The following is a 25,573-nucleotide window of genomic DNA, read 5'->3' as shown; positions in this document are numbered from 1 at the left end:
AATATTATGACTATATATATTTCTGACTTCTTTTAAATTTGATGTACTTGTCGTTCATTTATAAAAAAAATAATATAATTAATGGTTCATAGTTTTTTATTTTAAAAATATACATTCACATATATATATATATATATATAATTTTAATTTCTCATGGATAGATCCAAATTAATGACTCAAATGTTTCTCCACTCCACCAATTTGTTTGTGGGCGTGGGTTTTTCAATCCTAACAATGATAGCCTCCAAAAACCAAAATTAATGGAGGATCCCACCAACACCAATCCATGTCTTGTTCTTCACCTTCTTCATCATGCATCTTATCACTGTTTCCTTGTCATCCCAAAAGACTAAATAATAATAATAATAAAAAATAAATAAATAGATCATGTGATAATGAACCGTCTACGTTAGGAAAAAAACAGTATACCATGCATGTTCTTTTATATGAGAGTCAGAGAGAGGCTGCGTTTTACTCACTCGCTCTCTTATTTTTATCACATGCAGTTGTCCACATGTGATTTATTTTATTATATATTCATACACATGTCATGAAAATAAATTTTGCTAAATTAACCACCACTCAATAAAGGGAATTTATTAACAAATTAAAATCAGTAGTTCAAATATGTGGTTTTTTTTTATATTTTTAAAATAAATAATTAAATAAAAAAATGAACAATTCATAGGAGAGTTGGTTTTTTTATTTTTTTTTCAAGTTAAACTTATGTTTTTAAAAAATTTATTAAATAAAAAAATAAAAAAATGAGCAATTCGGGTTGGAATATATAATTTGTCTATATTTCTCAACAAGAACAAAATTTATGTTTTTTTACAATAAATTCAAATAAAACAGGTCTTATTCCTTGTTAGATTTTGTTTTCCTTTCAATTCACATGTATTCCAATAAAATTATTTTTTATTTTATTATATATAAATTTTGAGGTATTTATTTTTTATTTGTTCGGCTAATAAATTTATTTCGGGAAAAAAAAATCAATTGTAAGGTATATTTCAACTCATACCAAATCTGTAACCCTAGTGACATCCAACGGCTGAGATTGATCAAAACGACGGTATTTAAAACAATATAAAAGCTTGATTACGGGCCCAATGGGCCCCACTGGAAAATGTTAAAAAGATGGGCTCCACATCGACCTGCTGGGATGGGCCCACATCAGACTAAAAGCCCAAGCTAAAGCCCAAGACAAACGGGAGCCGTCAATGGGCCCCAAACGGTAACGCCGCAGTCGTTATCCCCGTTAACACCGTTTGCCAGCGAAGCGATCCCGCCGTCATCGTCAACAACCCTAAAAATATAATAGCCCATTGGCCATCCGAGAGCACGAGTCTCTTTGGATTTGTATGCTTTTCCGTTCGTTTTGGGCTTCGTTTTTTGGTTCAAGATCTCTCCTTTTTGGTCTCTTCCACCTGTTTTTGGGGTTTGGGAGTTTGGGATCTATCGCTTGTCTCCGGTCCTGGCCTTTTTATGGTATTTTTCTTGCTTTTTTTAAAAAAAGTTTTTTTAAACTCTTTGCTTAATCTTTGTGTTTTTGAATCATGGAAGCATTTTAAGGTGTGTTATTTGTTTTTTAATTTGTTTTTTTTTTCAGAAGGATAGTCTGTGATTTGGTGGGTTTGGTGTTTTGGTTTGTTAGATCTCTGTTTGGGTGTTTTAGAGTGGTCTGGAGCTTTATTGGTTGTGAAGTATGTTTTTTTTTAAGGGTTTTAGGGTTTCTTTTGGGGCTGGTTTTATGATTTTTTAAATCAGGACGGCAGCTTAGAGGCTTTGGTTTTGATGAAAAGTTTTGTTAAATTTTTGGTAATGGGGAATTTTCTTATGTAGTTTAAAGTGATGTTTTGTTGTAGAAGTGATTCTTTCTATTGGAGGGCAAAACAATTATCTTGTAAATCTTGCAGATATGTTTTGGTTGGTTTCGATGATTTATGGGAGATTTCACTTTTGCTTTGGTGGATGTTTGATTTGCTGACTTTTTTTGTTTATTTCTTCTGAAAATTGGCATCTGGTCAAGGGAGCAATCTATCATTGCTATAAAAGTTTGTGTTTGATTTTGAATACCATCAGTGATGCCTTTTAATTGTCATTTTTTTTCTCTCTCTTTCTTGCAGGTATCTGGACTTGGCAACCAGCAAGCTTTTGTTTTGGAGGGAGTGGCAGAATTCCTGGTAAACTGAAGAACTTTTGTTGGCTAGGTTAGTTAGATCTGGCTTGTTAATCTGTTTTTCATCCATTACTCCTAATAAAATCTAGTTGGTCTGAGGAGTGAGGTTATCTTTTTCTCTTCATCCTGTGCATGTTGCTGTGTTTTTTTGGTGATATTAATAACTTATGGACATTTTCCTTTTCATAAATTTAGTACTTTTATTATAGCATAGCAGGTTAAACTTATCCATAATCATCTTCTATTAAAACCTAAATCTTAGTTATCTTTTCTCTGAGTCCCTTTTACATTGAACTAATATGTCCTTCATTCATAGTTTGCTTTGCAAAGTAGGTTGGATTCTCAATTGCTTTACTTTTCATGGAAAGGTAGAGTATATGTAAATATAAATTATAGGAAGCTCCACATAGGAACACATGTTTTTTTTATCAGTACTGATTATCACCACTTAGGTTATCTTTGTTGTTTATTTTGTTATTGATATTCCTTGTTAGCTTGCAAAATGTTGTGTGTTTATTTTGAGTTTCAATCCTTCAACTACTGTATGTTTCTAGTATTGGTTCCCTTGTCAGTGATAATTCGATATACTTTCAGTTTAGAAAAGCTGAGACACTATTTATCCATTAATAAGGAAAGAAGGTCACAAAGGTAGTGTTTGGATTCTCACTGAAAGTAAGCACAATATAAACACATAAATAACACTGATTAAGGATTGTGATATTAGGAATATTGCTGAACAAAATAGAGTTGGACTATAGCATGATTACCTTGGTTTCTGCTAGAGTTTCATGATGATTTGTGTGGTGCATGTATGTTGACCCTTTGCTCTTTCTGTAAAGAAAGTCTTATGTTCATAAATAATAGTGTTATGATCATTAAGATAAGGTTGATTTATGGGAAATGGCAGTTATCATAGATTCATATGAGACTGTTTCTGGTCATAACATATTGTCTTCTGTGTTTTGCATATTAGGTGACACAGTGCATTTCTTTTGAAAAGACACAAATGTACCAGTTCTTCAGATTTTACACGTGCATATACTTTGATGAAAAAAAAAATTCCCCGAAGAAGTCTTTCTGGAGAACTATATTTACTCAGTTTTGGAGAGAATTGATTCATGGATTCAAAAATATTTTATTATCCCTTTTTGTGCAGATAGACTTTGTTATTCTCTAATAGAAAGTCACCTGATTTCTTGTGGTTTTTATAAAGTAGTTCTGGATTCTAATTCTCACCTAATACAGTTATACTACATATAGATTAGTCCTGAAAAGGGCAATAATTCTTCTCCTGGAATATATCTGTACTTCTCTACTGAATAAATGATCTTTTGTCTCTTTGTGATAATATCAACATATTACCTTTTTTTTTCAATCGTGTCTGATTTTGGTATGTTCTTGTAATATCTAAATCAGCGATGTTTGTTGTTATAAACTACTTTTTATTTCTGATGACCTGTCATATGAATTTATCCTTTGTAGTAATAAAAAGGCGTGAGCAAAGTCTTCTCGATCAGAGCATCATCATCACTGTTTACATTCATGCTGTTTGTGCTGCTTCATGGCTTATATCATTGGAAGCGGCCAATCATGCTGATAAGGGACCGGTAGTCCTTGGTTAGGAATTTGACAGTTTATCAGTTCACCAGTAATGGACAGGGCAGACACATCTGGATTTGTTAGTGGTGGAGGTTTCATATTAGAGTTCCATACCTATTTTCATTTCACATATACCAGGTTCATGCTCAGCACTGAAGTTATAAAAATGTACTGGTAGGTTAGACTGTGAAGTCCTCCTGCCCAATATCCCCAAAATTTCCTTGCAATTGGTTTCCCATTCGTCTTCTGTACAGTAAAAATGATGGAGCTTAACATGTCCAATCTCTTGTCACATGTAGAGGTTTCTGAAATGAGCAATTCAACCAGTAAAACAGCGCACATCTTAACCAGTAGCGATGATAACAGCTTGGGTGGCACTGCTTTTAGTCTTGATTTCCTAGGCTATAGAGCTAAATCAGTATGCACACCGTGCAGCAATGACTTCCTCACCATGGCCCAAGATGATGGTTGCGGGCTTGTCCTTGGCTTGGGTCCAACACCGACCTCTTATTCTTGTGATTATCGATCACCAATGATCACTGGATCTAAAGAATCTCTCAATTTATTCAGCCAAAATGTGGTTTCTGAATCTGATTCGAGTATGCTGAAGCTCGGTCTTTCAGGGATTAGTACGGGGCCTGCTTCAATGGTGATTGAAGTCAATTCAGATCAATCCCATTTACAGGCCCAGACATTATCTGAGAAACTGTCACTTAGTTCGGTTGTTGATGAAGGTTCAACTTCTGCCAAAAATTCTGGTGGATACATGCCAACTTTACTCTTTGCACCTAGACTTCAAAGTTCCAGCAACAGCAGTGCCAGGGATCAACTCCCTTTCAGTCCTGAGCCCTCTTCCATGACTGATGGTTCGGTTGGTGGAATTCTGGACTCCATGAACATTGATACTGTTTCCTACCAGCGGAGTCATTACCATCATCCCAAGAAATGCAGGTTCAAGGGGTCCTGCTCTAAAGGTGCGAGGGGTGCATCTGGGCTCTGCATTGCTCATGGAGGTGGCCAGAGGTGCCAGAAGCTTGGTTGCAACAAGGGTGCGGAGAGCCGGACAGCTTTCTGCAAGGCTCATGGAGGAGGGAGGCGCTGCCAAATGCTTGGGTGCACCAAGAGTGCAGAGGGGAAGACAGATTACTGCATTGCTCATGGAGGGGGCCGGCGATGTGGCCATCCAGGATGTTCCAAGGCTGCCCGGGGTAAATCAGGACTATGTATTAGACATGGTGGTGGGAAGAGATGCAATGTGGAAGGGTGCACACGTAGCGCTGAGGGTCAGGCAGGGCTATGCATCTCTCACGGTGGTGGTCGCCGGTGCCAGCATCCAGGATGCACCAAGGGTGCACAGGGTAGCACCATGTTCTGCAAGGCCCATGGTGGGGGAAAGCGATGCATCTTCGAGGGGTGCACCAAAGGGGCGGAAGGGAGCACACCCCTCTGCAAGGGCCACGGTGGAGGAAAGCGATGCCTCTTTGAAGGAGGGGGTGTCTGCCCGAAGAGTGTGCATGGTGGAACAAATTTCTGTGTCGCTCATGGAGGTGGGAAGCGCTGTCATGTACCAGGTTGCACCAAGAGCGCTCGTGGCCGTACTGATTTCTGTGTCAGGCATGGTGGGGGGAAGCGATGCCATATTGAAAGCTGTAGTAAGAGTGCGCAAGGCAGCACTGACTACTGCAAGGCGCACGGTGGGGGGAAACGATGCATATGGGATGGAGGTTGCGAAAAGTTTGCTAGGGGAAAGAGCGGCCTGTGTGCATCACATGGAAGCATTGCAGCATTGCGGCAAGAACGTGATGGGATGAAAATTGGTGGAATGATAGGACCCAGCCTCTTCAAAGGTATTGTATCTACTACTACATCTTCAATTGGTGTAAGCACCATGGACAATGAGCATTCATCATCATCCGGTGTGAGTGTAATCTCCAACCGCGTAGAATCAACAGAAAATGCAGCAAAGCGTCGGAAGCAGCTGCAACTCATACCGGATCAACTTTTGGTTCCTCTCTCAATGAAATGCCCTGCGGGCAGAGAGGGAGTTCGGAACCAGGAGAACAGGAACTCAAGGCTAATTATTCCTGAAGGGAGAGTTCACGGCGGTGGCCTACTGTCTTTGCTTGGAGGGAACCTGAAGAATGCAGTTGATGGTGGTATGATATAAATCAATCAATGAATGAATGAAACAATTCATTGGCCAATTTGGGGGAGGAGGAATCAGTCCTCTAGTAATTCAGAAGTTGTCTATACATTGTGTTGTGTTTCTTTAAAACTTAGTATGCTGCATTGTATCTATGCTGCTATCCTCATAGATTGAAGATTTGATAGACATTTATTTCCATTTCCATTGTGTTGTGTTTTTCTATTGCTTTCAGACTTGTGCTCTTCTATGAATAAAACATCATGTGATTTCTCCAAATTGTATTTCACTGTGTTTTTTTGTTCTTTTTGCCAGCATGTATATTTTTTATTTTATTATGAATTATGATGTCATTTATAATGTTTATTATTCTGAATTTTTAGGAATGAATGGCATATTCCATATGTTGTTTGGTTTTATGGGTGACCGTTCCAACAGTCCAACTGGAAAGAGAAAACCAGATCAATAAGACATGAAAGACAGATTTATCATTTAATTTATGTTTTGTCAATACTATTATGTTTTATGAAAACAACAAATATATCATGGGAAACGCTATATGTCACAGTGTGGTGGCCCCAAAAATTATGACTTCCACATGTTTCTTGTTTTTTTTTAAGTTAGTTTCCCTGACTAAATTTTGGAAAAAAATAAATATGTAAAATTAAGAAAATGGCCTTCTTTTGTGTACTATTCATTGTTTTTTTTACAAAGTTTACTATTCATTGTCTCATTTTTCTGAGAATATATTATTCAATATAGTCTAGATTCCAATCATTGTACTTAATTTTAATTATTTCAAAAATTATTTTTTAATAAATATAAATAAGTCACATGTCATACGTAAACACACATGAGGAATATAAATATAAATATTTTGCACACCCTAAGATTTAAATTAGTTTTTTAGTAAAATATAAATATTCTAAATAGTGATCCAGTGTTAATACATCAATAGTCATCATTGAACTCTTAATTTTTTTATTGAAAAGCTTTTTAAAAACAAAAATTAATTTTGAAAATTATATACTTTGAAAACTCCAAAAAGTTATCAATACAAGTTATAAAATATCAGGAGAGTTAAAAAAGGAAATAAATCTATTGGTTTCCAAAATGTATACAGTTAATCACTTTATTTATTAGCTGCATTTTATTTTTTATATTTCCATTTCATAATAATTTAATAATTTTAAATTTAATTTTAATTTTTATCTTTTCGGTTCTTGTTTTTCAAATCCCTCAAAATGCAGAAACGGAAAACAAAGTGGAAGCAAAACCAACACCAAAAGGAACCATCAAAATTTCCCTTTCGATTCTCTCCAGGTTCGCGATCGCGATTTCTGGAGAATTTCGAATCGGATACCACCTCTCGTCGCTGATTTATCCACCACTTTCTTCTAATTTTGTTCTCAGATTCATGGCGGTTTGAATGCCTGGAGATAGAGAACCCAGATGCGCGTTCTTCAAATCCTAAAAGGTGACATCTTTGTCTTCCTTTCCAAGCCACTAAACCACGATTTCGTTGTTTCCGATCCACATTTCGGCCTTCTCTCGCCCTAATTATTCTTATATTTTTCTGTTTTTTTGAATGAAATGAGGCATTTTTATGCCCTAGATCCGCGACATTTATGCATTTTGGATGAAACCCTAGTTTGATTTTTTTTTTTTTTCTCTCTCTTAAAGTTATGAACTACTGCTTTTATTTCTTCTCCTTTAACGAATTCCGTTTGCTTTTTGCTTTTTAATTATAATGTGGTTTACGAGGCCATGGGCTTTTGATTCATTTTGAAAGAAACCCTAATGTGGGATGCTCGATTTCATCGTAAAGCCCAGAGCTTTTCCATTTGTTGTTTCGTCTTACCTAAAGTCTATGTTTTCTTTTAATTTTTGATGGATTATAGCATCATCGCTTTCTAATGGATTACCGCAATCATTAGGGTTCCGTTGGGCGTTTAATTTCTTGCAAAAATGGTGTTTTGGGAGGGATATGTCAGCGATGAGTTGATGGGCACCTTTGCCCCCATTGTTATATATTGGCTCTATGCTGGCATGTACCAGCTCTTGCCGCCATTAGATCGGTTCCGGCTTCATACTAGGAAAGAAGAAAAGCTGAAGAATTTGGTGCCTCTATCATCGGTTGTGAAAGGTGTTTTGCTTCAGCAGCTGGTTCAAGCCACCATTGCACAACTTCTGTTCTTGGTGAGTACTTGCATTCTTGTGACAAATGAAGATGTTGGTACGCATTTGTTCACTCTAGGGGGCAACATGAAGAGGCTACTCTTGAATTAGATTTAATGGTGCTGATTGCTTTTGTTTTACATGGGTAGGATAGTTTCTCTCTGGGTTTTGAGGTATTTTGTCTGCAGCATGTGTGTTGTCGATTCACTCATGTAACACATTTCATATTTTGTGAAACGATTTTGCAAGATTTTAAGGTGACGAATAAATAGATTTTGCCAGGACTGATGTTGATAGAAGTTCAAGAAGCATTTTGTTTGATGTTTATATAATTGTAGGAAGTTAAAGTCAAAATAAGTGTGTCAGAGTTGATTTATTAAATGGGAAAGCTTAGTTTGGTTGATGGGGAGCTTAAACTTGGGTTTAAGATTTGAAAATTAGTGGAATATGTTTAAGAGGCCTAAGAGAGAGGACTGGAAGGTTGGAAAATGGAGTTGAACTTTTCATTTGCATGATGTGGGCATCCCCAGTGCAAAGCACACTGATGTTGAACTTCCTAATCATGTGGTATTCTGATTGACTTACCTTGTACATGTAAAAGGAAATAAAGTAGAGGGGGATTGAAGTTAGTTAAGCAAACTGTTTAGGGCAATATTCAGAAAGCTGCTAGGATAAGATTTAGACCACTGAAGAAAGGCTGAAAATTTAGAACTACGAAAAGAGATGGAAAAATTGAAGGGAATAGAACTTAATGTTGTAAAAATTTCTGCTTTCATCCATAAGCCTCTTACTTGTTCATTTACTGAAATATTTTTGTATTGTTTCATTAGATGCTTATTATTTACAGCATTAAAGATTTAGCACGAATGTTGCAACTATCTCTCCTTTTGGGACATGGTTCTCATTTCTGAATTTGTTCGTGCCATTTATGTTAAATATGATAGACATCCTGGTCTTGAAGTAGCTCTTTTATCAATTTTTTTTTGGTTAATTTCTATGTTTGAGCAGAGAATTCTTAAATTATTCGAAGTTTCTTATTTCCTCATTATGCTAAAAGATTCTGTTGGTGTGATGACGTAGATGTTGGTCTGTATTTAGTCTTAGTGTTGATCGTATTGCTCTATTGTGATGTTTGTGGATGCAAGTCTATATTTACACAAGAAGATGAGTTAGCTTCCTGCATATTAATTTGTTGACTTTTACCATCATTTTTATTAGTATGGAAGCCATAGTTCATTTTATCTTTTAAAGTAAATACAAAAAAAAAGGTTTGTATTCTCCCCAAAACCAGCGATTTTTGTTGGTTTTAGGCTTGTTATCTCTGTTTAATGGTCTAAGCCATGTAGTCTCACATCAACTAGAAGCCGTTGATGTGACAGAATTAGCTGGCATAGTCGCATGTGGAGCACTTAACCATGTTAGATGAACAGCTTCTAGCTGATGCGAGTCTCATGGCTTATGCCATTTGACAAAGGGGCTAAAACAAACAAAGTTTGCTTGTTGGAGACCAAAATGAATAATTTTTCTTACTTTATGGAGGCAAAATGAACTGTAGTGGCCATCAGCGGCTTTAATCCAATTTATTACTAGGGGTAAAAGTTATGTAGACATAAATTGGGGTTGTCATCGTAATATCTCAATTTTGTGAGGGCCATTTCAGTTCTCCAAATTTGCTGTTAATCTTTATCCAATTCCGTGCTATTGCCATCTCATTTTCTTGTATTTGGAAACTCATATATGCTTACCCTACGCATGTTCGCTTGGATCTTCAATAAAAGATACTGATGTATTTAAGAACTATTCATGTTTCAATGAAAAAATTTATATGAGGGCACAGAAAATGTTAGAAGAGACATTGTCTGCACCATCTGAAGGTTGCTTTAAGATCTGTGAAGGGTTGTATATGATTTTGTTTATTAATTCTATTTTACTCATTTCATTGAACCCAAAGCAATCTATGTATGGACGTATGGTATGTATGGTATGATAAACATTCTTATAATATTTTTTGAGGTAGGAGCTTGTCTAATTATTTTTCTTATTCATTCCTCTTAACCAGTGAATAAAAAAAATTCTACTCATCCTTGTGATTGAGTAGCTTGATAATTAGACACGTCAAATACTTGCTAAAAACTGAATATGTACCTTTTGTTGATAATTGATGCAAATAACTTTTTCACACAAGAATCTTGTCCATATATGGTCCGATGGTTATGCTCAAAAAAACATGTTAAGAAGGCAAACATGATAGTAGCTATTAGTATTATTTTGCTGGATATTACTGTCATATGTTTTTTTGCATTTTGCTATTTGAGCCTAGTGGTTGCTTTTTTCCATTTATTTTTGGTTCAAACTTAAAAGTGATGGGCAATCATTAAACATGTGTCACCAAGTCTGAGATTTGTGAAATGTTAACTTGCTCTCATGCATGCCTTTGTTGTTTGTGACAAGGTCTCGGAACAAAAATTCAGAGAAACTAACTAGCATGATCACAAATCCTCTTTAGCAAAAGTTTATACTGTTATATTAACGACAATGTAAAACTCACCTGAAAAAAATTTAGTATGGCTTCAATTTCTGTAACTTTTTCGTATCTTTTCTATTGCTGATTCAGGCAACTTCTGATGCAAATTCATCTGGAATCCAAGTTCAACCACCTGTCCTAGTCCAGCTCATGCAGATCATCGTGGCCATGATTGTAATGGATACATGGCAATACTTTGTTCACCGGTACATGCACCAGAACAAGTTCCTATACCGTCACATCCACTCCCAACATCACAGGCTTGTCGTTCCTTATGCTATTGGAGCTCTCTACAACCACCCGTTGGAGGGACTTCTCCTTGATACTTTTGGAGGCGCCATATCATTCCTACTCGCAGGGATGACTGCAAGGACCGCAGTTTATTTCTTTTCCTTTGCAGTTATCAAGACTGTTGATGATCACTGTGGGCTCTGGTTACCCGGGAACATCTTCCACATCATCTTCCAAAACAACACCGCCTATCATGACATCCACCATCAGCTCCAGGGTGCCAAGTTCAACTACTCTCAGCCATTCTTCTCCATATGGGATAAACTTCTAGGGACCTACATGCCGTATAACTTGGTTATTCGGCAAGAAGGTGGGTTTGAGGCAAGACCACTGAAACACTAGCTTCAAGCTCTCTCATTGCTTTGTATAAAGAGAAAAGAAAAAGGAAGCCCTTTGTGAGCTTTTTGTGCAGTCTCCTAAATTCAAGATTGAGGCATTGTAACTGTTTGAGTGGTGGTTTTAATCAACATGAGGATGGCTAATTTGTAGGATAGGCATGAGTTGTTTGTTCTTTACCTCATTGCTGGTAACTCTTTTTTCTGGCATTGCTGGCAACTTATCACACCTGCAGACGCCATACGGAAAAAGTTTGTGTCTTGAGTTACTTAATTTTGGGTTTTTATTTGGCTATGTACTGCTTATATTATGCAAGTATCTGGCAAGTAATATTTTTTTCCAATTGTGGCAGTGTTTTTACAGATACACCCCAAGAAAAAATCTTGTTTTTACTTTTTTATGTACTTATCCTGCTTCTGAATTTAAAATTTATACATTTATAGTTACTGAATGCAAGCAATGATAGGACAAGCTTCACATGGTGAAAACCTGATCAAAAACAGTTTTGCACCAAAGTACATCCTCAGTGTCTCCATACAGATTACAGAATTTAGGTTAATTGGATAAATTTCGGAGAAATCCCCCCAAGAATAACATATGCCAATCAAATGCAATATCAAGTATATACAATGGGGTGAAGAAACCAAAAATGACAGAGCAGAACAGATGGAGTTAATATTGAGCAAATGGTTGACAACCTAAATTTGTTGTTCTTTTGCATTCAAGTTCTTTGATATTTAATGCAAGGTATTATGTTCTCCTTTTCCTTGCCATCCAATTCACAGTCTGTTCCTGAATTTCAATCTTACAGGCTACAACATCTTGGCTTCTGACATACATCTTCACAGTCAATTCCTGAATTTCAATCTTGCGGCCTACAAAAACTTGGCTTCTAATATACATGTTCAACTTTCGCCAAGCAGTTGATATACATGCATCAACAATGATTCTATATGAATCTCCAAGAGCGCACTAATTACCAGTAATCGTTACATGAACAAGCACCTCCTTCAAATCGATGAAATCTAGCTCGATCCCTCACAATGATCACCCTATCATAAGCCTTGGAAATAAGCTTGGCCACCAAATGACAGTCACCACAAATCCTGAGATTCTTAATCACTTGAATTGTCTCACCGTCCTGTGTATTAATCAAACCGAAGGCCATGGCCAACTTCTCGCTATGATAGTATAGCGCGTTCTCTTTATCCTCTTCGCCTATATCATGTAACACATTACTCGTCTCTGGCACATATCCAAACACTTTAATTTTCACACTGATCTCATCCAACATTCTATAGATCTCCCTCCACCTTTCATGTCCTTTATCTCCATTCAAGAACTTATGTACCACTCCATCCAATTCGACAAAACTGAATCCCGGGACCTTCCTCACGTCTTTACTCCTCATCTCCTCCCTCACCCTCCCAACTTCAGCCCACCTCTCCTTTGCAGCATACACATTAGACAATAGCACATAGTCTCCATCTCCATTCGAACCCATCTCTGCCAACTTCTTTGATACAAGTTCAGCCATGTTAACATCACCGAAAGTCTTGGATGCACCTAGCAAAGTCTGCCACAATACAATATCTGGTTCCAGAGGCATTGATGTTATCACATTATAGGCTTCTGATAACCGTCCTGCCCTGCCTAACAAGTCCACAATGCATCCATAGTGTTTGATAGTTCGGCTTATCTTCATTGACATGAATATCTCAAGGCCTTCGTTTACAAGTCCGGCATGATTACATCCCGATAAAACAGCTAAGTATGTCACTGCATCTGGCTCAATTTCATTTGCCCCGGGCTTCACCATCTCTTTGAACAGGTAGAATGCCTCTGTGCCATGTCCATGCAAAGCAAGTGCCATGATCATGGCATTATAAGACACAAGCGTGGGCATTTCAATGGAACGAAAGACTTCAACAGCTTGATCAACACAGCCACACTTGGAGTACATATCTATGAGAGCGTTGTGCACGCGCACGTCCGCATCAAGATGCTGCGCGCGCGCATATGAATGAACGACAGCACCTTCACGCGGTGCACCAAGCTGCGCACACGCAGACAGTGCGGCAATCACAGTGACTTCATTCGGGCGGGCAGGTGATCCCGGGTGGCATATTTGCTCAAACAACTTGAACGCGTCGTTCGGTCGACCGCCTTGGACGAGGCCAGCAATCATGACATTCCAGGTCGCGGCGTCTCTCTTAGGCATTTCGTCGAACACCTTCTCCGCGTACTGCAACTCACCTGATTTCGCATAGGAATCTATAAGAGTCGTCAAAAGAATGGAGTCAGGAGTGAAGCCCAATCGGAGAAGCTGAGAATGGAGCTGGAAAGAGGAAGGGAAGTCGGAGAGGCGCGCGGACGCCTTGAGAGCGAAGGAGAGGGACAGAGCATCGGGGCGGGAAGGAGAACGGAGGAGGAGAGGGTAAAAAGTGAGAGCTTGGAGTGGCTCGTCTGAAGCGGCGAAGCCACGAAGGAGAGCATTGTAGTCGTTGGTGGTGCGGGAGGAGGTGTGAGAGAAAAGAAGCTGGGAGTGGTGAACAGCGGAGATGGGAGGAAGGGAGCAAACCTCGAGGAGCTTGACGCGGATGCCGGCGACGTCAGGGAGGACGCCGGCGACGGTGAGGTGTGCTTGTAGCTGTTTGATCTGGGACAAAGCTTTGCACTTTTGGAGAAGGGTTTCGTAGACATGAAGTTGAGCCATGAGCGGGAGCGTTTGAAGCTGGAGCTCTCTCTCTCTCTTTATTAATGGCGGTTTTTCTTTGCAGTTAAGTACAACCATTTTTTTTTTTAAAAATTACATATTACTTAATTTTGCATATATATACACCTGTGAAAGTTGGTAATTTCTTGTTCACCCTCAAATTCACGTTTACTTTTGCATCTACATATCAAACTCTTAATTTTTTTTTAAAACAAGAAATCTTATAAAAAAGATAAGTTTGGCCACAAATGTTTTTTTTGTCACGTTGTGGTCACAAAACTATTCTCCGATCTCACTGATGGTCACAAATATTTTTTTTTATAACACGTCATCAATTTCACCGAAAATAACCCCCAAACATTGGCATTATAATGATGAAATATTTATGGTCATCAGTAAAACTTACCCCTTATGAGAATAGATGTTGGTAATGACGGTTCTTGAATCTTGGGCATATATTCAATATGACATTCAATTGCCAATTCTGTAGAGATATATATATATATATAATGAAAATTTATATCTGGAAAACCCTGTAATTCATGCATGATGGTATCAGTTGTCTTAGGGAGTTCCAGTTTAGGTAAAAACATGACAGGTAATTTTTTAATAGGCATATGTACGCAGATTTCTCATCTCAAAACATGAGTTCATTCAACAATATGGTACCACATATTCCAGGAGAATTTAACAGGAAACAAACAAATTCCATGACAATACACAAAGGTTGAGACAATCAGATTTAGTAAACTAAGATGATGTATAAGAACAGGAAAACTCAACGAGCAGAGTGAGTGTTGGTTGTCTTCTTGAAGTCGATCTTGTCAACCTTGACCTCGCCATCAATCATTTCATATACGTAGACAATGACTCGAAGGCCATCAATGTCCATGAGAACGAAGCTTGGGTTGACGTCGTAAGTGATACTGCTATATGCACCTGTTGCTGAACCAGGATTTATGACTACACCTCCTTCATGCTTGTAGGCCTTGAATTGATGAGTGTGGCCAGTCACAAGAATATCTACATCCAACTGCCTTTGAAGCATGGCCAAAGAATCCAAGTCACCCCAGGGAACAACCTGCATCGTATAAATTTATGTAGTGATGAAGAGGTCGCAGCGTAAAAGCCAATGCCATTAAGATGGTGACAGACTCAATTATCTTATTGAAAAATCCATCACAAGAAAAAGAAATATCAAAATTTAAAGTATCCTCATGCCACTGCAAGCGGAGGGGTTTGAAGAGTTGGTATTTGCTGGGTATTTTACTGAGAACCAAAAAAACATTGATTATTTGCATAATGTTTCTCTCATTGTCAACTGTTATATTTTTTTTTCCGGCAAAAGATTACTAGGTGCTCAGGCTACCACATCAACCTTCATAAAGCAGTTCCATCAAAAATAAAGTCCAAAGTAGGATATACATTGGAACAATTCAAAGAATGGATTTCAAAACAGAAGGCAAACAGACCTGATGGCCATGGCACAGGCCAAGCTTGAATTGACCAATGGTAAGAGTCTTGGTCTCTGGATAACGAGCATCTTCATCATATTCACCATGAGTTACATGCAGATCAGGGCACACGCTTTTCAAGTAATCATAAACTTCCTGGGAGATGAACATGCAAATATGCTAACTTAAAGAGAGAAAAAAATCACATATCTTGAAGCATAATTCCAACTGCAGTATAAATTAAGCAAACTAGTAAACATGGCCTCCTATAGCTATATTGATGACAGAAGTTATGTGACTTATGCCATAGACCTTTGTTCTCAAGTGGCTTTTATTCCCATAATATCACAACCACAGCAATTGTCCTTTCCACTAACCTCAAAAACTGTTTTCCAAAGTTGCATACATGTATGCACGGGATTTGACATGAACACTCCGTGGAATGACTAATGTGATGGAAAGTTCAGTTTCATAACTTACATACCATCCAATTCGAGAAACTTGGAATACTAAGCAGTACAGTTATATAAAAAAAATGTCAGGATAAGACAATGGTTCTAATCTCAGCCAAGAATATATTGCAAATGCTTGACAGTCCTCTGGAGTTTTTTTCCATTTATGCCAGAAAAACCTTACAAAACCTTCAAAATTGAGTTTAAAGTTTGCACCCACATCAGTATTTCCAAATAACCACAAATGATATGAAGACCCCACACATATGTGTGATAGGAAGCTCTACTAAGTTACCAAACAACGAACCTCAGGTTTTTTTTTTTTTCAGTTGAGAAATTAACTTTTGGTATTTAAAAACGGAATATAGTACTTTATCAAACTAAAAATGCCAAACTAAGGGCAAATCATAATACATAAAACTTGATACTTGCAGTACAAGTAAAATATATCTTAGTCTTAAATGATCCATTCAACCTTATGTATTCATACAGGACCTCGAGCATTGTTTATAAATCAACTATGCACATCTGCAAATTCTGGCCCAATTGAAAATGAACTAAATATTTTGTTTATTCAGTTGGCGATTGAAAGATGATTTTAATCATTCCAACATATGATAGTATGGAAAATGTTCTTCACACATCACTTGTTTCCGACGACAGGCCAGGGGATGGGTTTGGTGGCGAATTGGGAGCCAGATCATCAGCAGGAATGCTAACTATGGGCATCATAATGGGCATCATAGTGGAAACCTCTATCCCTTGTGCATGCATTGGCTACCTTACTAAAAGAAAAGAACTCATTATATTCTGAACAGTATCTCATCTGATTGCCAAAGCAAAGAACTCATTAGAGCCAAATAATTATCCAGCCAACATGTGCTGCACAGCGAAAAGCTCTATAATAGATCATCAAGCACATCATGCTGTAAGCAGAGCACATGTTGCATAAGCTACATCATGTCAGAGAGCGTGGTTACCATGCCAATTCCATTTAGTTGGCCAGGAAAAAAAAATACTATCCATGAAAGTGAGTTGCCACTCTTAATACTCTATCTTAATACTATACATGCATTTCAAGTGTCAACAGCCACAGTACCATCTTCTTGTTTTATCATAAACAAAAGATGAATGCCAAAGTGCAGATTCCACACCAAACCAGGAAATATTATTACTCAAACTAACATTTTTATGAAATTATGTGCATCAAAATAGATAACCCAACAGCAATCAAACAGGAAATACCTTGATGCATAGATTCCCAGTGCAGATGGTATGCTGGATTTTCCCAGGTACAAGCATTGTTTTGAACTTGGCTGGAAGATCAGAAGCCCTCTGAGGGATGTGAAGATCCCCTATTGCCAAAACCAACACCATTCTGCCCTAAATCACTCAAGAAATCAAAATCATAAACAAAAACCATTGCACTCCAATCAATTCCATCAACAATTGAAATCTCAAAACATATCAAATCGATCCAATCAAAACCTTCAATGATTCGCAGACATTTCGATACGTCATAAAATACACCAAAATCGAATTTTTCTAACAAAGAATGAACAACAGAGATCAGAGAAAGAGAATCACCTTCGATTCGTGAGATCGCAAAGGAGTTGGAGAGGGAAACGAGAACTCTCAGATCAAAACCCTCGCGCTCGTCGTGGTGTCTCCCCAGTTCGAGCCTTGAGTTCAAATGTTCTTTTGGAACAATTTAAGTTATGCTACTCTCAATCGGGCTGTGTTTAACACGCAAGATCCGAAACCCGTTAAGCACCAAAGCCAGAAGATTACACTGGACCGTGAACCGGCCGGTCCGGTTAACTGGCTCCTCGTACACCTCTTTATTTATTTATTTTCTTTAAAAATTATATTATCTAATATTCAGATGATTATTTAAAATAGACATAATTTTAAAAATAAAAAAGAAAAACACTACTAGATCTCCTAATTGATAAAACACTCAATTTTCGAAGCTGGGACTGGGAGAGCAATAAAATATTAACCCTTATATTGATAATGATCAATTGGACAAAAATTTTCTATCAAAATAAAATATTTAACTGATAAATTTAAATTTTTGATATATAATAAATTTTTAGATCCTAATTAATCACCCCATCACCTTACTAAAAGCTAAAAATAGATGATTCGATCTTTGATAATGATCTCCTAAGTTCCAGTAGCACTCCCTCTTACACCGTATTAATTTATCTTTTATCTCTTCAATAAACTTGATTAATTTGTAATTTATTTTAAAAAATAATGTTGATAATTAATCCAAAAATTTTTATTTTCATATCCTCCCATCCCGCTTTAAGGTTCTTCCAGGGTTCATCTAGTTTTGTTGTCTAGTTTTCTTATATATGTTTTTCACTTTTTCTAGTTGGCGTCATTCCTGATGATCAAGTTGTTGTGATTTCTATTTGTTGCTTGTGCTTATTTTTTTAAATATTATTTTTGGGTGATTTATCCAATTATTATTTTTTAAAAAAATATATATTACAATATCCAACGCCTTCTATCTCCAAATCTCTTCACATCTCAATGCCCAAGAATCCATCCACAATCCTCTCAAAAATAGATTCACAAACATGACACAATCAACACTTACAAAATATTACAAAATATTAAAAAAAAAAATCACAAGCTTTAAAATGTTAATTACATACATTTGTTTTTCACAATTATTATTATTATTATAATTAAAACAAAATTGATTCAGTGTAAGCAACAAACGGGACACCTAACAAGCCCGTTCTCATTACACTCCGGGCATCGCCGGAATCCCCCAAACTCCACCCCATCCTCCGCCACCACCACCACCTCCTCCTCCTCCTCCTCCTCCTCCACAAACACCTTACAACTCCCATAACAAATCTCACAAGGCACGAACCGAACATCACCACACGCCGCACAAACCCCGCCGGCGACACCACCTTTTCCGACCACCACCGGTTGACATCCCTCCATGACCTTCCCAAGCTCCCCATTCTCATGCATTTGCCTCACCTCTTCCACACCACCAATATAAACACCATTAGCGAACACTCTCGGCAACTGATTACCTCCAAACCGAGGTCCCAGTAACTGATTCAACTCATCCTTGAATCCTCCATCCATGCTCACATCCCTCTCATCCAATCTCACATTGTAACCATTGAGTATGACTCTCACTGTGGAGCAATCCTCGTACGTCTTCCTCACTCCCCGGAGACTAGTGAAGTAGAAGACCACCTTCTCTTGGCCGGCAGGTGGGCATTCGGAGCTTGGAGCGATCTTGGATCTCTTGGCATCAATCTTTTCTTGGAATGCATTGATTCTCTGTTTTACAATGCCGGTGAATCTGGGGATCTTGGTCTCCGGTGATGTCGGTGGGAGATTGAAGTCTGCGATGATGGAGCCGTGGCCATCGGCGTCTTGGCCGTAGGGAAGAGTCCGTGTTGGTTCCGGGAAGTCTTCGAGGCCAGCCATGAGTTCCCATGTGTTGATGGTTTCTGGTTCGTTGGGAGGTGTGGGTGGGGATGATGATGGTGATCTGGAGATCTTGAGATCGATCATGTCGGACAAGGAGTCAAGGGAGATGGAGAGCTTGAAGGGGTCGTCATCAGGGATGGTGGTGGTGGTGGTGGTGGTGGTGGTGGTGGTGGGGGTCGAGGCGGAGGGAGCCGAGAGTGGAGGAGGTGAGCGCAACGATGTGGCGGCCGGAGAGTGAGAGACTGCGGGGCACTGGCGAGGGGCTCCGGCGACGGTCCCGCCGGGCTTGTTTGGAGCTCGTGCAACCCATAAAGGTGGGATTTTTATGGGATTTGTGAGATGAGAATGAGAGCTATGAGCTATGAGCTATGTAAAAGGTGGGATTTTTATGGGATTTGGAAAGGAGAATGATTGGGATTTGGAGATGGGAATGATTGCAAAGAGAAAGGTGGGAACTTTATGGGATTGGAGAAGAGAACGAATGATAAAAATTGGATTTTTATGCAATTGATGAAGAGAATGGGAGAATGAATGGTAAAAATTGGATTTTTATGGGATTGAAGAAGAGAAACAGAGGAAGAGAAAGGTGGAAATTTTATGAAAATGGAGAAGAGTATGAGAGACAGAGAAAGATGGGATTTTATGGAATTGATGAAGAGAATGAGAGAATGAAAAATAAAAATTGGATTTTTTTTTGTTTGTGATTGGAGAAGAGAAACAGAGGAAGAGAAAGGTGGAAATTTTATGAAAATGGAGAAGACTATGAGAGACAGAAAGATGGGATTTTTATGGGACTGTGGAAAGGAATGATTGGAAGAAAATGATAGAAAACAGAACAAAGAGAGAAACAAAAATGGGATTGATGGGGCGATGAAATCATGAAGACATTCTGCAGAGAATTAAGATCAGTGCATGGGGGGTGATCTCTAGATTGGATCTGAGAAACATTCTCATTGAGACTTGAGAGAAAAGAAAGCAATAAAGAATCTAATTTTTTTTCAGCCGTTTGTATTAAAAAAAAAACAAATAGAAAAGAAAGATGTAAATCAAAGAACAGTGACGTCCAACAAGATTACTTAAATTAAAGTTGTGACTGATGAACAACAACAACAATAACAAGAAGAACAACAAGGGAGTTGGGGGACAATTTGAGACATGAAAACAAAGAGGAAAGGCTGAAGAAGAAGAGCATGAACAGTTGTTGGGAGACACTTTTAGTCAAAACAATAGCATCATATAGAGAAACTGAAGGAAGACTACTTGAATCTTCTTCTCTTATCTCTTGTCACCCTTCTTTCCCTCTGTATCACAAGAAAATCGTCTAAATTGGAAGAAAGAGAAAGAGATAAAGATTACTCATTTACTCCATTTATTGGATTTATTTTTTTCTGATTAATTAGCGAGAGTTATACTTGTTTGTTATTTATTGTTGCATGGTTTCTTGGGAGGAGTGAGTTTGTTGAACAAACTAACTCTTTTTAACTCCATTTTGTAACAGGAGGTACAACAGAGGAGTCTTTCATTGCTTGACTTTTTCTGACAACTAATTGCATTGTCCATGGCCATTATTTGTACCATGTAAAGGGTAGATGTTACTTTGCCATCATGTTATTTTGTTTATGTTTTTTATATTAAGTTTTTTTTAAAAAAAAGTCCATCTCACACTTCTTGTTGCCATTATTTATTTATTTTTAATAAAATTGTTGTGATTATTAATGGCTCTTCATAATTTGATGTTTTAGTTACTAACTTAATGCAAATAAAATCCTTTCAAACCATTAAATTAATATTTTGGTTGTAGTTAGAAACCAATCACACCAAATGGTCTTTAGTCCAGTAATACTGATCCTATTGTGATAGTTGTTTTATAAACTTTTTCTTAGTTCAAATTTGAAACACGCGACACATGATAGTGCTAAAAATAGATCTCAACTACTATAGGTTTGCAAACCAATCCTGATGAAATGAAGAGTGTGCCAGGAGTGGAATGTGCATGTCCCCAACACATGGTTTATACCCACTTTGCAAAAACTCACACCCACCTTTGTTGGGCATGATCACACTCTAAACATGCATTGTCATCATCATCATATTGTGAAATTCATACCCCTTTCATTGAAATGGCCACTTTCTCACCTTGATTTCTTTGGCTTATATCAGAATGTAATATTCCTTGGAAAATAAGAAATTTTATTTTAGGGTCTTGTGATGTCATGATTCAGTTTTTAAAACTTGTGGAGTTTAGATTAATAAATTATAATTTATTTATTTATTTATTTTACAATGGACAAGTCACCTCACAAATAACCGTTGTGGATTTATTATTTAATTTTAATAAAATAAAATAAAAAAGCTATGTTATAAATTTTTTTAAAAATTTAAGATAAAAAAAAGACTTATAACCCAATGGTATTAGCCCCACTATAAAAAAATAAATATAAGGTATTTAAGAGGTTTTGAATTTAAATTTCACTAGATGACGTAAAAAGTGGTAATGAATTTTTTATTATAAATACAGGTTTAACTCTTCATTATTTTACCGTGATTTGCTTATTTTATAATAAAAATAAAAATCAATAAATAAAACAAGAAAGAAAGAAGAAGATGGATGAATGAGATGATTTGTGTAGATACATAAGTGGACCAAGTTTGATATGCTCAAATCAAGCTGTCAGTGTGGATGACAAACATGTGATCAAACATGCAAATCTTTAATATTGATCCTACTAACCAGTCTACCCAATTTAATGTCCAATTCGATCACATATCAACATGACACGTGAGTGTCACAATACATATATAGTTAGTGTTTTTTCTTTTGCCTTTTTAGGTTACTTGCTAGCTAGATTATTATGAAATTAATTAATTTTATTATCTGGGGTTAACAAATGAATTACTCGTTGGTTTTCCACATATATGATCCAGTAAAATAGCTAAATTACAAAAAAAAAAAAAAAGAAATACTGTTATTCTTGTAAAATACTATTATTATTTTTATATTTTTTTGAATAACTTGTTCTAGGGATCAGTATAAAAGAAATTAGTGAAAAATTGTGAGATGACATAATATTATTAAAATAAAGAGAATAAAATATTGGCTTCATATTAAGCTCCATTTGCAAATTGCAATACAGATGAAATTATTAATGTGCACTTGAAATATGGAAATTGATGTTTGAAATATCATTGCTGCCATGGATGGAGGATTTTCTACCACTAATGTTTCTTGGGTGCCAGTCATTTTTGTTAAGATAGATATAGGATTAATTTTTGTTGTTTTTAATAAATATCAATAAATTAAGTGATTGTTTTTTTTTTTAATTTAAAAGAAGAATAAAATACCATCTTTATATTGTAAAAGCGCAGGTTTTTATTATCTCTTTTACTGTAAGATATTTCCTTATAAATGATCCTACACAATCATCATCATTATTTGAAAGCTTGTTTGTCTTTCACTCTTTCTACATGATTTTCATTTTTTATATACTTATCAAGAATATTTAATTAAAGGTTACGACTAAATTGTATCTTAATTTCTTTATTTTTGGTTTGTTAGTGTTTGTCTTGTCATTACTCGTATATAGCTTTGTTATCATATTTTTACAGGTTCATAATATATTTTTTTAATAAAATTATGGTTTAATTATTTTATTAAAAAATAATTTTCTCATTCTCACCAACACCAAGAAGCCTTCTCAAAGAGCGAAAATTATACAAAATACTAGTACATAAATATTGTCTTTTCCAACTAAAAAAAAAAAAAATTCTTTTAAGCTTGTAAAATACCATTAATTAGATGTTAGTTTCTGTTTGTTATATATATATATATATATATTAGCACCGACAAAAACAATAGTCCAGGTCGTTAGCCTCCACCTTGGATGGAATGCCTTGCATATGCTTGATATTTCTTTTTCTTTTTATTATTTTTAAATTATTTTTTTTCATGCCAAAAATACATTATCAACTTTGGCGGCACCTAACTCGTTTTGTTTTGATTTACATATAATATATACCTCAATTTCTAGAGATTCCTGTTTGTCTTTGCACCAACCATTTACATATATATATATATATATATATGATGCTGTGTTAAACAATGTAGAAAAAAAACAAAAATGAAGCAGACTCTTATGATCTTTTATAAAGTTGGTTTTTACAATGGATAAATAAAAAAAAATCACAACAATATATATGGACTCTAGTTGAAATATGAGGACGGTTATTAAGTGGATAAATTTGATTTAATAGACCCTAGTGACAAATTATTATTATTATTTTTTTGAAATAAATGTGGATAAACCACAATTTTATTGAAAAATGAAAGACAGGGAACATAAGATAAAAGCTCTCACCAGAAGTGAGGATGATAACTAAGAACGACAACAAATTATTTTTCATTCATATTTTTTTACTTAAATTAATTTTTCAGTTTGGCATTATAAGTATGTCAAATATAACGTGAGTTTGTTAAAATTAATTTTGAACTTTTGTAAATTTTGGGCTCATTTTTAACCACACGAAAACACAAAATTACTTAAACAAATTATTTTAAGACTAAATTAAATATAAATAAAAGAAAAACCACAAAAATCATATCCGAAAGATATTGAATATTAAAATATATAATTAAATGAGTCACTAAACTAAATTGAATTTAAATAGCTCCGCAATAATAACCTAACAATTATTGTACTAAACTCTTACGTGGTCTTCTTTCACATCGTAAATATATATATATATATATATATGCAATCCCATTCATTAACTAATAAATCATTGACAGATATATACATTTTTCATGATGAGTAATAAATACTATATAACACTACTTATTTACACAAAATGGTTGCATTACTCACGTGGCACACTTTCACGTGTTATATAACATTACTCTTTCATGATTTATCCTTTTTAGTATTTATTTAGGGTGGATGATTCATCCGACCAATTGTTTACTACATACCATTAGTATTTTGGGTAGTTTGATATATATATATATATATTTTTAACTCAGAGTAGATCGTAACATGTTTTTATTTTCTTACTATTTCTTATCTCCTCCACTTTTATTTGATATAACTAATGGTATATATATTCGTTGTAATTTTTTTAATAAAATTATAATTTATCCACATCTATATAAAAAAAATCTTAATAATTTTTATAAACTTTTAAAGAAAAGGGAAAAAAATGATAAACTCAGCTCCTATCCATTAAGCGAGTGAGAGTTATATAAATATATTAAATCCTGAAATTTGGATATATCATCAGAATGCCATATCAAACTAAGTTAACTAACAACTACGAACGAACGTCTTGGTAAAGTTCATTGGGCCTTAGGCCCAAACCAAAGTCAAGACCCAGAAGGGGCACATTTCACACTATTTGAGCTATAAAATATTAAAACTTCAATGTATGGCATGCATGCTTCTTTTGATAATATAAATTCCATGCATGATTCACATATTTTATAAACTAGAACCAAATAATAATAATAACAACAACACAATGATAATCTAATTTTATCAAAGAGAAATCATTAAATCAAGTTTTTGGTTTTCATAAACAGGTCTCACTTGGACAATGAATATCCTGTGTTAGCATAATCCAAATTAAAACACATCACTTTAAGCAAGGGAATCCAATGCATAATCACAATTAAAAGCACAAGTCTATTAACAAAGAACAATAATCATTAATTCATTAAAACTATCTTAAGCTCTTGTTAATTAGCAATTAGCAAAACCATTAATAGAGTTGGATACTCCAAAGAAGAATCTTGCAACAAGGATGTTGTCTAAATAGGTCCAAAACAGTGGTCTTTAAGTACACCAAAGTCAAAAATTTGTCTAAAATACTTGCAACTTCACTCCTCTCTTTTCTCTGCAGCATCAAGGCATCAATAATGTCCATCATGAGTTACTAAACCAAAACAAGTAAAAAAAAAAAGTACTAGAAACAATACCAAGAATTGTAAAACTATCACACTGATCTCTATGGCAGTGAAATCATAGAAGTAATAACCATTACCAAGAACACAATGTCTAACATGCATGATTGGAGAAATCATGAAGATCAGATGAAAAAATCATTAGTCATCAATCCCAATGAAGTTGATGAGAGGTGACCATTGTATACTCTTTTTTTCCAAGCTGTAACCTGCAGTGAGAAGTACTTAGATGCACTTTATATTTATCCATTCAAACCAATTAGATCCTCTT

General features: G+C 35.9%; 6 protein-coding genes across 10 annotated transcripts; 3 read left to right on the top strand and 3 right to left on the bottom strand.

Moving 5' to 3' along the window:
- The first annotated feature begins 1,348 nt into the window (after positions 1 to 1,348).
- Positions 1,349 to 3,825, top strand: LOC120260887. Of its 3 annotated transcripts, none has more exons than XM_039268460.1 (3): positions 1,349 to 1,491; positions 2,130 to 2,186; positions 3,665 to 3,825. In XM_039268460.1, exons 1-3 carry the CDS (start codon positions 1,365 to 1,367, stop codon positions 3,802 to 3,804), a joined length of 324 nt encoding a protein of 107 aa, XP_039124394.1. In that variant the 5' UTR covers positions 1,349 to 1,364; the 3' UTR covers positions 3,805 to 3,825. The 3 variants fall into 3 exon arrangements, 2 of the variants coding, with proteins under 2 accessions (XP_039124394.1, XP_039124392.1); XM_039268458.1 differs by having other exon boundaries at positions 2,130 to 2,213; XR_005536523.1 differs by lacking the exon at positions 1,349 to 1,491 and adding an exon at positions 1,581 to 1,821 and having other exon boundaries at positions 2,130 to 2,213.
- A 16-nt stretch (positions 3,826 to 3,841) lies between these two features.
- On the top strand, positions 3,842 to 6,203 carry LOC120260886. 2 transcript variants are annotated; one of them, XM_039268457.1, is made up of 2 exons: positions 3,842 to 3,955; positions 4,081 to 6,203. In XM_039268457.1, the coding sequence occupies exon 2, from the start codon at positions 4,092 to 4,094 to the stop codon at positions 5,946 to 5,948; it is 1,857 nt and encodes a 618-aa protein (XP_039124391.1). In that variant the 5' UTR covers positions 3,842 to 3,955; positions 4,081 to 4,091; the 3' UTR covers positions 5,949 to 6,203. The 2 variants fall into 2 exon arrangements, with proteins under 2 accessions (XP_039124391.1, XP_039124390.1); XM_039268456.1 differs by having other exon boundaries at positions 3,904 to 6,203.
- Positions 6,204 to 7,172: 969 nt separating this feature from the next.
- LOC120262337 (very-long-chain aldehyde decarbonylase GL1-9-like) lies at positions 7,173 to 11,517 on the top strand. Its single transcript, XM_039270435.1, has 3 exons — positions 7,173 to 7,401; positions 7,862 to 8,123; positions 10,717 to 11,517. The coding sequence occupies exons 2-3, from the start codon at positions 7,893 to 7,895 to the stop codon at positions 11,257 to 11,259; spliced, it is 774 nt and encodes a 257-aa protein (XP_039126369.1). The 5' UTR covers positions 7,173 to 7,401; positions 7,862 to 7,892; the 3' UTR covers positions 11,260 to 11,517.
- A 277-nt stretch (positions 11,518 to 11,794) lies between these two features.
- LOC120260666 (pentatricopeptide repeat-containing protein OGR1, mitochondrial) lies at positions 11,795 to 14,084 on the bottom strand. Its single transcript, XM_039268202.1, has one exon. The coding sequence runs from the start codon at positions 14,045 to 14,047 to the stop codon at positions 12,230 to 12,232; it is 1,818 nt and encodes a 605-aa protein (XP_039124136.1). The 5' UTR covers positions 14,048 to 14,084; the 3' UTR covers positions 11,795 to 12,229.
- Positions 14,085 to 14,597: 513 nt separating this feature from the next.
- LOC120260441 (vacuolar protein sorting-associated protein 29) lies at positions 14,598 to 17,593 on the bottom strand. 2 transcript variants are annotated; one of them, XM_039267917.1, is made up of 4 exons: positions 17,463 to 17,593; positions 17,121 to 17,253; positions 15,442 to 15,579; positions 14,598 to 15,050 (listed from the first exon to the last, which is right to left on the bottom strand). In XM_039267917.1, the coding sequence occupies exons 2-4, from the start codon at positions 17,250 to 17,252 to the stop codon at positions 14,748 to 14,750; spliced, it is 573 nt and encodes a 190-aa protein (XP_039123851.1). In that variant the 5' UTR covers position 17,253; positions 17,463 to 17,593; the 3' UTR covers positions 14,598 to 14,747. The 2 variants fall into 2 exon arrangements, with proteins under 2 accessions (XP_039123851.1, XP_039123852.1); XM_039267918.1 differs by having other exon boundaries at positions 17,121 to 17,258; positions 17,463 to 17,592.
- An 837-nt stretch (positions 17,594 to 18,430) lies between these two features.
- On the bottom strand, positions 18,431 to 20,695 carry LOC120260482 (uncharacterized protein At5g39865-like). The gene has a single exon (XM_039267967.1). The coding sequence runs from the start codon at positions 19,431 to 19,433 to the stop codon at positions 18,594 to 18,596; it is 840 nt and encodes a 279-aa protein (XP_039123901.1). The 5' UTR covers positions 19,434 to 20,695; the 3' UTR covers positions 18,431 to 18,593.
- Between the last annotated feature and the right edge of the window lie 4,878 nt (positions 20,696 to 25,573).

Source organism: Dioscorea cayenensis, chromosome 5 (assembly GCF_009730915.1).
Source record: "Dioscorea cayenensis subsp. rotundata cultivar TDr96_F1 chromosome 5, TDr96_F1_v2_PseudoChromosome.rev07_lg8_w22 25.fasta, whole genome shotgun sequence".
NCBI classification, from domain to species: Eukaryota; Viridiplantae; Streptophyta; class Magnoliopsida; order Dioscoreales; family Dioscoreaceae; genus Dioscorea; species Dioscorea cayenensis.
This window is presented reverse-complemented; position numbering and strand designations above follow the sequence as displayed.

Bases quoted from the DNA above. Each gene is read 5' to 3' on its own strand.
- LOC120260886 (XM_039268456.1), top strand. From the start codon at position 4,041: ATGATGGAGCTTAACATGTCCAATCTCTTGTCACATGTAGAGGTTTCT.
- LOC120260441 (XM_039267917.1), bottom strand. From the start codon at position 17,252: ATGGTGTTGGTTTTGGCAATAGGGGATCTTCACATCCCTCAGAGGGCT. The intron at 15,580-17,120 runs GTATTTCCTGTT...TTCATCTCCCAG, and splicing joins CTGGGAATCTATGCATCAAG to GAAGTTTATGATTACTTGAA. The intron at 15,051-15,441 runs GTCTGTTTGCCT...TATACGATGCAG, and splicing joins GCCTGTGCCATGGCCATCAG to GTTGTTCCCTGGGGTGACTT.
- LOC120262337 (XM_039270435.1), top strand. From the start codon at position 7,893: ATGGTGTTTTGGGAGGGATATGTCAGCGATGAGTTGATGGGCACCTTT. The intron at 8,124-10,716 runs GTGAGTACTTGC...TTGCTGATTCAG, and splicing joins TTGCACAACTTCTGTTCTTG to GCAACTTCTGATGCAAATTC.
- LOC120260482 (XM_039267967.1), bottom strand. From the start codon at position 19,433: ATGATCGATCTCAAGATCTCCAGATCACCATCATCATCCCCACCCACA.
- LOC120260887 (XM_039268458.1), top strand. From the start codon at position 1,365: ATGCTTTTCCGTTCGTTTTGGGCTTCGTTTTTTGGTTCAAGATCTCTC. The intron at 1,492-2,129 runs GTATTTTTCTTG...TCTTTCTTGCAG, and splicing joins CCGGTCCTGGCCTTTTTATG to GTATCTGGACTTGGCAACCA. The intron at 2,214-3,664 runs GTTAGTTAGATC...TATCCTTTGTAG, and splicing joins GAAGAACTTTTGTTGGCTAG to TAATAAAAAGGCGTGAGCAA.
- LOC120260666 (XM_039268202.1), bottom strand. From the start codon at position 14,047: ATGGTTGTACTTAACTGCAAAGAAAAACCGCCATTAATAAAGAGAGAG.